Source organism: Psammomys obesus, unplaced genomic scaffold (assembly GCF_907164565.1).
Source record: "Psammomys obesus unplaced genomic scaffold, mPsaObe1.curated_primary_1811, whole genome shotgun sequence".
Taxonomy (NCBI): domain Eukaryota; kingdom Metazoa; phylum Chordata; class Mammalia; order Rodentia; family Muridae; genus Psammomys; species Psammomys obesus.
This window is the reverse complement of record NW_026596353.1, coordinates 1266099-1275407: the sequence shown is the minus strand read 5'-3', so window position 1 is coordinate 1275407 and position 9309 is coordinate 1266099. Positions and strand designations below refer to the sequence as shown.

Sequence of the window (9309 nt, the reverse complement as noted above, 5' to 3'; positions counted from 1 at the left end):
ATCCATGGGAGCACTCCTCATCATGCCAGTGTTCCTGCTTTCCTCCTCCCCCCAATTCCCCAGCAGACAGCAGCTAGCTGTTGCTGTGGCTTTAACCTGGCAGTAAGACAACCTTTGGGACTGGCCTGTTTTGATTGTCTCCAGTTGCTGAGTGTGGCCATAGGGTCTGTGTAGTGGTTTTCTGGATTAGCCCATTTTCCTATTTTATGTGTATGTTTTGCACTTAAATCCATCATCCAGTTTTGACTTTATTTTTTGTGTGTGCCTCAGTATATGCAAGTACATGTGTGTGCTTATGTATGTGGAGGCTGAGAGAGTAATGTTGGGTGTCTTCTTCTATTGCTCTCAACCTTGTCTTTAGTTTTTTTTGTTGTTGTTGTTGTTTTGTTTTTAATTAATATATCTGTGTTTGTCCACAAGACTGTCACAGTGCTTCTGTGGAGGTCAGAGGTTGGCTTCTACAGTGGAGGGTCCAGAGATCAAGCTAAGGTTGTTAGGCTTGGTGACAGGAGCCCTTACAGACTGAGCCAAGCCACTGGCCCAGCCTTATCTTTTGAGACAGTCTCTAAGTGGACCTAGGGCTCATTGATGGCTAGGCTGGCTACCCACTCAGCTCTGGACCCTATATCTCTTCAACACATAACACATATGTTGGATCATACTCAACTTTTTGTTTTCTATTAAATGTTCATGCTAGGGATCTGAGTCAAGACTCTATCCATGCTTTCACAGCAAGGGTCTTACGATTGAGCAGCTTCCCCAGTCCAGGGCTGTGCTCCCAGCTCCTCCCCTTTCCTGTCCTTTTCCTTTTGTCTCATTTCTAGTTTGATAAGCTATACCTTGGCCTTCAAGTGTATTCTTTTGGGGTGAAAGTGCTGAGCCTACGCTCCCCTAGAGTTAGTAATACCCCCGCCTCAGCCTACAAGGACTGGTATGACTGGCTTGCCCTTGGGCTGTGTCTAATGTGCTTCCTCAATGTTTGCCATGGTGTGGCTTCCAGCAGGACAGGTGGAGATGTGTGTGTAGGCTGGTGACAGGGTGGTTTACAAGCCACTCTTCGACAAGAAGAGTGGAGGCCCAGTTGTTGTATTTTCAGCAGCCTCCCTGCTTAGCAATTCTGTAGTGCCCTGTCTTTCTGTGTGACAGAAAGGGGTTTTAGTTTCTGTTTCTCTGCTGGTTCATGGTGTCCAACATCTTTGTACTTTTTTCCCATCTTTATCTTTTTTTTTTTTTTTTTTAATTATGTGCATTGGTGTTTTACCTGCATGAATGCCTGTGTGAGTGTGTCAGATCCCCTTGAACTGGAGTTACAGACAGTTGTGAGCTGCTATGTGGGTGCTGGGAATTGAACCCTGGTCCTCTGGAAAAGCAGTCTTAACTGCTGAGCCATCTCAACAGCCCCCTCCCATCTGTATCTTTATTGATATGTCCCTTGTGTCTTTTGCTACTTATTGGACAGTGCTGGTAGGAGGATGAGTGCTCTGCAGCACCCCCACCCCTTGTCTCTGTGAACATTTGAATTTGAGAAGTTTGCCTCCAAGTGCTGGGATTAAAGGGGTATGACACTACTCAGCTATTTAAAAAAAAAAAATTAGGACCAAAGAGATGGTTCAACTGCTAAAGTTGCTTGCCACTCAGCCTGATGATTTGAGTTTGATTCCTGAAACCTACGTAGTGGATGAGAACTGACTTCTACAGGTTGTCCTCTGATGCCTGCATGCACTGTGGCATACACACATGCACAAACATATTTAGTTCTTCTGCCTTTCTGTATTAGTCTGAAAATGATCCCACAGTTAGCAGAAGTCTGGCTGGAGTTTAGGAAAATCACTTATGGATGTGCAGCATAGCTCCTACATTTCTGTTTCACCCCCAGAGCAGGGCCCTGAATTTGTGCATGCCTCTGCCAGCTCTGTTCCATGGCTGGTCTTGACTTTGCTGAGTTGACAGCAAGGGTGGCTCTGCATTTTTGTTCTTTAATACAGGCTGCACATTCCTTTGCTCAAAACCCCAAGTGGGCAGTGCTCCAAAATCCAAACGTTTTTCACAGACATGCCTCTATAGGCAGGAAGTTATACACACCTGACCTGCTAGGAGGAGTTTGTATGAAATATGGTAGGAAACTCCTTAAGCTGTGTGTGCAGGACTCCCAGGAACAGCTGAGTTCTGTGTTTAGATGAGAGTCCCATCCAGAAGTTGGTGCTGTGTGGTAAGCAAAGTACCCATAACTTGTAAGCACCTCAAGTAGGAAGGCCTGCTGGCCTGGACACCTTGCCTGACATGGCCTCCCTCCCCCCCCCCCTTTTTTTTTTCTGAGACAGGGTTTCTCTTGGGTGACCTAGAACTTGTTCTGTAAACCAGGCTAGCCTTGAACTTACAGAGATCTGCCTGCCTCTGCCTCCCAAGCGCTGGGATTAAAGGTTTGTACCACCACCACTGTGGCTTGCTCTTCTTAACGGTATTACTCTTGCCTCATTTTTACCTTTATTTGTTTGTTGAAGTGTTGAGAATAAAACCTAAGACCTTGTTTGTGCAAGTTGATGCTCTACCACTGAGCCACAGCTCTGTTAATTTTAGAATAAATGTATTATTATGGGTGGTGGCAGGAGCAGTGCTACACTGTGTGTGGAGGAGAGGGCACCGTTGTATATGGAGCCACCGCCCTCCTTTCATCCTTACATAGGTTCTGGGTTACCAGTTGTGGTGGTTTGAATACGAGTGGCTCTCACAAACTCATATTTAAATGCTTAGTCAGCAGGGAGTAGCACTATTTGAAAGGATTGTAAGGATTAAGAGGTGTGGCCTTGTTAGAGGAACTGTGTCACTGGGGCTGGGTTTTGAGGTTTCAGAAGTCCAAACCAGACCCAGAGTTTCTCCTCTCCTCCACTCTCTCTCCCTCCCCCTCTCTTTCACCCTCCATTTCCCTCCTCCTCTCTTCTCCTCCACCCCCTCTCCTCTTGCTCAACAGGATGAGCTCAGCTCCAACTTCAGCTTGCATGATGCTCCTGCCATGATAAGTGCCTCTGAAATTAATAAATGTTGCTGTGGTTGTGGTGTTTCTTCACAGCAACAGAACAGTGACTAAGACACCAGACAAACACTTTTGCCCATTGGGCTACTTGCCAGCCCAGGTTTTTTTGTTTTTGTTATTTGTTTTGTTTTGTTTTTTGCTGTTTTTGTTTTTTCAAGACAGGGTCTCTCTATGTAGCTCTGGCTGTCCTGGAACTCAAACTCATAGAAACCCACCTGCCTCTTCCTCCTGAGTGCTGGAATTAAAGGTATATTAGCTCCCCCTTCCAAATTTTTAATTAAAAAAATCTTTTTTTTAGTATTGAGACAGGATCCCATGTAGCTGAGGTTGGCCTCAGACTCACTATGTAGCCAGTGATGCTGTCTCCCCTTTTGAGTGTCAAGGTTATTTATGTGGTTGTAGGGATGGAGCCAGGCTTTGTGCACTCTCCATCTGAGTTACAGCCTTGACCCAGTTAATGGTATTTTGTATGTTTCTGAGACGGGGTCTTGTATATCCCAGGATTGAAAGTGCCTCTTTCTTTTACCTGAAGATCATACTGCCATGACCACCTTCTTTGTTCCTTTCTGCTTGCCCCCACTGTGAAGCTCTTAATGCTGGGTTCCTTCTTAACTCTGACCTTGCCTAGAGAGAGCTGTTGCTCTGGGGGTCAAACATGCCCCATGTAGTGGAGTCTCATTTCTGCCATGCACATGCCACATGACAAATCTGGTGTCTTCACTCAGTGCAGGCCAGCATGCCCTGGGAGGATGACAGGACTGGGACTCAAAGGCCTCCGTGCATTGTGTCTGGGCTTTGTGCAACTTCAGAGTGCAGCCATCCTGCTACACCCAGGGCAGCAGGCTGCACTTGTTTTCAGGTAGCTTTTATGCTCAGTTTCTGGCTGTGGATGCTTTGGTTTTATAAAAAAATAAAAATTAAAAAAAAAAAAAGTGCATCATTGTTGAGCCCCAAGAGTACATTTTCCCAGGTCACATACCCATGTAACTGTCTATCTCTGTCACACCTGGGCTCTCTTTGCAGCAAGTCAGGATGGAGTGAAGGCTTCCAGCCTGGAGCTCCTGTAGCCCCAGCACTCACTGCCTGCATGGGAGAAGCTCCATCATCTCATCAATAAACAGGAGCTAGCATTTTGTCTGCCCTATAGCATTGCCCTGTAGGAGGACTGAATGAGGAACTCAAGGCCAAGCATGATAGCATACATACACTGCCAGTAATCCTAGCCTTAGAGCATAGGGAGGAGCTTGCTGAGAGTTTGAGGTCCTGTATGTGAAACATTGAGTGAACAGTGAGGAATGTGGCCCTCTATCAGGAGGGGTGAGATGGTCTCAGGTATTCAGGGTGCCCTCAATCTCCATAAGTCCCTGAGATTGACCTTGTCCTGATCCTCTTCTACTTGGCAGAGTGCTGGAATAGCAGGCATATGCCCCATGCGTCACTGTGATCTGTTTATTAGGAGAGTGCATTACACATCCTTTTCTAGAAGTTTATTCTTCTGTGTCTTTCCACCCTTGCCACCTGTTGAGGGTTATAGAGCTCCTAGAATATAGGAGCCGGGAGCATGGCTCAGGTAGAGCTGGCCTAGCATGTGTGAGGCCCTAGGATCAATCCTGAGTACTGTAAACACAAAATTAGCCCTCCTCACACATTCAAATGCTTTTTAAAAGAAGATTTATTTATTTTATTTGCATGTACATATATATGCATGCCAGAAGAGGGCGTCAAATCCTAGTATAGATGGTTATTCCAATGTGGTTGCTGGTAGTTGAATTCAGGACCTCTGGAAGCGCAGCCAGTACTCTTAACTGCTGAGCCATCTCTCCAGCCATAAATTCAAAGTCTTAAAACAAACAAAGAAAAAATAATCTTCAGTCCGCACACTGTGGTGTATACCTGTAATCCCAGCACTTAGGGAGGCAGAGGCAGGTGGACCTCTATGAGTTTGAGGTCTACAAAGTCCAGGACAGCCAAGGGTACACACAGAAACCCTGTCTCAAAAATCAATCTATGGGTGTGGTGTGGACAGTGCCACAGACCTGTCGGAGGACAGATAGCATGGGGTATCTCCTTCTGCCTTGTATGCTGGTCTGGATAGTCCATGTGCTGGGAGTTCCGCCTGTTCACAGTAAGGGTGAGGACTACAGCTGCCTTTACCTGTGTTTGGAGATCCAAACTCAGGTTCTCATGCTTGCCTGGCAAATACTTTACCCCATGAGCCATCCCCTCTGCTCCAAAGGTCTAAGGTTTATATTGAAGTCCATTTTCAATTGAGCATGTAGTAGTGGCTGTGGCAGGAGCTAGCCAGATGCTGAGTCTTGTGAGGAGTCTGCTCTGGCTGGTTCATGGCCAGGCTAAAACTGCTGGAGGGTGCTGGGTGTGGTGATGCATACCTTTAATCCCAACATTTCTGGGAGGCAGAGACAGGCCGATCTCTGTGAGCTTGAGGCCAGTCTGGTCTATAAATAGAGTCCAGGACAGACAAGGCTACACGGAGAAACCCTGTCTCCAAAAAACAAAAACAAACAAAAGAACTGATGGAATGTGATGTCTAGAGCATCCCCTCCACAGGGGCCTCATTCCCGTTTTCTCCCGTGCACACAGCTGTGGTGTTGCAAAGCTGCTTCAACAGCAGTGTGCAAAACTGCTCCCTGTCCTCTTCCTGCCATCTTGCCCAGCTGGAGGAGAACTAAAGGAACCTGAGGGATCTGGCATGCTATGCTTTTTTAAGAGGCAAGTGTGGTGTCCCAGCTGTGTAGTGGACTGCAGCCAGCCCCATGCCCCTGTAGCCTCTTGCCCTGAAAACCTTGTCCTCTGTCTGGTCCCTCTTATCCTGTGCCTGGAGTGTGGCACTGATCAAGCTTGTGCGGGTAGCTTGCATGGCAGCTGTGGGGCCGCCGAGGGCTCTGTCCCAGCCTGGGAGCTTGACTTGGAGACCACTGCCTGCATCATGAGCTAGCTGTGACTGAGGTCTCTGCTCATGCCTGTTTCACAGATGGTCATGGCTGTGGACTGAAGCTTGGATGGTGTCACAGTGAACACTGAGGCAACCTTCAGGTGTGGCTTCAGTGTCACCAGGAAGCCATGGCATATGAGGAAACGTGATGACATCGGCCCTGCTTCCTTGTCTCTGTTAGCACTCTGTTGTCTCTGCCCCTGGGCTCCTTGTGGACCTGTGCCTCCTCAGCATGCATGGCGGGTAACAGGGCTGCAGCAGGCTTCAGTTGGCCTGGCTGTAGCAGCCTCTCTGGATGCTAGGCCTTGTTTCTCTTGATTGTGGAGCTGTCAGTTTGCTTGTTTTGAGTTTTATCTTGAGATGGGGACTGGCTACATCATAGGCAGGCTGGGCTAAGAAAGTTTGTTTGTTTTAAAGGCAGTCTTAGTATGGAGCCCATGTGACCTGGGACTCACTATATAGACTAGGCTGGCCTTAGACCTACAGAGATCCTCCTGCCTCTACCTCCTGAGTGTTGGGATTTGAAGGCATGCACCACAACTTAAGGAAGTTTTGATAAATCTCTCAGGATCTGTCATATCCCTCCATCTCCCTGTGGCTCTGTGGCTTTACTTCACTTGGCTCTGGTGTGTGTTTTGTGCTGGGTACCCAAGACTGGGCCATTAAGAACAGGTTTACCTCATATAAGCTATAGTGGTTGGGAAGGCCAAGCAGGACACCCACATCTGGCCAGGCAGATGGGGGCAAGACATATCCATCTTCCAGTGGGAAGTCACTTTCCGAGTAATAGCAGCCTGAAAGCTCTGGGTATGGAGCGCCCTGGCTGAGCCAGAAGGTGTCCCTTCCCCCACCCCTCACTGGGCTTGAGGCTGCTGCGACTTGACTGCAGCCTCTGGAAAGCCGCAGCAGGGAGGCCCTTTCATATAGTGACTGGTTTTGCTTTTTTTGTTTGAGACAAGGCCTCACTGAATAGCCCAGGCTGTCCTGACACACAAGACTCCTGCCTCGGCCACCCCTTTCCCCCGGAGCTGGAAGACCCCACTGCTCCATGGTGGCTTGCTCCTCCAAGCGACTCTTTTCTCCTCATAGAGGTGTCCTGTTAAGGCCAGTGGGGGAACAGTGGGAGCCTGTGGACTCAAGTCAGGTTAGAGCAGGACCTTGGGAGTCCGGGCTGAGTGAGAAGTGTCCTTGTGCTGGATGTGGGATGGCTGTTAGCTTCCGGCACAGCAGCCATGAGTGCCTTCAGCATAGTGCTGTGTGCATGAATCTGTGCACTGTCACCTGGCAGGATGGGTGAGGACCTAAAGACAGTCAGCCAAATGAATGCTGGTGACTCAGGGCACATACACACTCCACCCACACATGGACTAGAAAGAAGGCAGAGAGAGGGGCCCTACCCCTCCCTGGGTGAGCTCTCTGTGCTGGAACCAGGGTGTATGTTGATGGTAGCAAAGCATTGTGTATTGTCACTCCGCTATAGAGGCTAAGGCTAGAGATCACTTGACCCTAGGAGTTCAAGATAAGGTTGGGGCTAGGTGTGGCAGTTCCTGCCTGTAATATCAACACTCAAGAGCCTGAAGCAAGAGGATCACTAGGAGTGTGAGGCCAGCCAGAGCTATCAGCAGAACCTTGTCCCAATAAAAGTGAAACAAGACAACAAAGCAGCTTGGCCATGACCTGAGGAGAGAGCAAGGTAGGAGGTGTGCTTGTGCTGGAGGGCCGCATGTCTACTTGTAGCTGACCACTTTCTGACTCTCTGTTCTCTTTAGGTTCCCAGTGGAAATCCATTGTACGAGTCTTATTATAAGCAGGTATGTTTAGCTGTTATTTTTATTTTTTTTAAGACACACTTGTGTGCGCATATATGTTTTGGTGCTGGGGGTGGAACCCAGAGCCTCTTACATGAAGAGCAGCTCAGCCACTGAGTTTCTTAGCCACCTGTTATCTTTGGGGTAGAAGTTGGGTGTTTGTAAGTGGTTTTGTCAACCTTGCTGTCCTGTTGCAGGTGGACCCTGCGTACACAGGGAGAGTTGGGGCCAGTGAGGCTGCGCTGTTTCTGAAGAAGTCGGGGCTCTCAGACATCATCCTGGGGAAGGTAGGAAAGATGAAGCATGGTCTCCTGTATCCTTGGAGTGAAAGCCAGCTATGCAGACCTTCCTTGGGCAGGGGCAGGACACCCTGAGCTCACTCTTTGCTGTAACTGGTGGGTGTGAAGACAGCCCTGGATAAAACTGTTAGATCTGACTTTCCTTGTCCATCCTTCTGCTTGGGAGGCTAACACAGAAGGATCATGAGTTCCAGGCCAGCCTGGGGCAGTCTCAGGTGGTGGTTGCCTTCGAGGTGTAGGCAGCAGACCAGAGCAGAGTATTTTTGGTGTCTTGATAGCTATAGGTTTCTGTTTCCGTGCACCTTCACCCTGGAGCTAAGTGGGCGTACGGGTCCTTTGGGCCCTGCCACCAAATAACTGTGGGCTGGCAGGGCTGTTGGTCCCAGTGCTCATGACAGAGAAGCGGTTGATGTTACTTCTGTCTGTTCAGCTTGGTTGGTGAGCAACAGTCATACTCACAGGCACTTTTGTGTCTCCACAGATATGGGACTTGGCGGACCCGGAAGGTAAAGGGTTCTTGGATAAACAGGTATATTATGTACACATGGAACAGGGGAGGGTTTGGGCACCCCTGAGGCTGGGCGACTACATTTCTCCACTGTTCCAGTTGTCCACACACAACCACCAAGCTCAAGTGAGAAGTTCTTACTTTGGCATGTAGGTCTCTTAAGTATGCCCAGTACCCTAACATAGGTGTTTGGCTGTCTTGTGTCTGTCTCATCTTCTTTACCTGTTTCTCTGGTAAATTGCCTCAGCAGAAGCAACTTGGGAAAAGGGCTTCTGGCTCACAGTTCCAGGTAGAGCCCACTGTAGGGGTTGGGATGTGGGGGGTGTCGAGGCAGCAGGAACCTGAAATCACATGCAGTCAGGAGCAGAAAGAATGAATGCAGCAAGCAAGTGTCCGGCTAGTCCAGGCCTAGCCAACGAATGGTGTGGCCACATGCAGGATGGGTGACTCCATCTCAGTTAACCCAAGGAAGCCCCTCATAAGCCAGCCTATTTAAAGCAGTCCCTCATTGAGACTTCCTTCCTAGGTAGTTCCCATGTGTCAAGTTGACAAAACTAAACAACAGAGAGAGGACTCAGCCAGGACTCACATTTGGCAGCTTACAACTACCTGTAACTCCATCTCTGAGGGATCCCATGCCCCCTTTTGGCCTTCAAACCATCTACACACACACACACACACACACACACACACACACACACACACACACA

The 9309-nt window shown here is 48.6% G+C and overlaps 1 protein-coding gene across 1 annotated transcript in view; it reads left to right on the top strand.

Moving 5' to 3' along the window:
- Eps15l1 (epidermal growth factor receptor pathway substrate 15 like 1) overlaps positions 1–9309 on the top strand; it is a 70559-nt gene that overhangs the window by 7487 nt on the left and 53763 nt on the right. The window contains exons 2-4 of the mRNA XM_055597309.1: positions 7754–7795; positions 7990–8079; positions 8573–8620. Coding sequence (XP_055453284.1) covers positions 7754–7795; positions 7990–8079; positions 8573–8620 — 180 coding nt within the window. The remainder of the gene's footprint in view (positions 1–7753; positions 7796–7989; positions 8080–8572; positions 8621–9309) is intronic.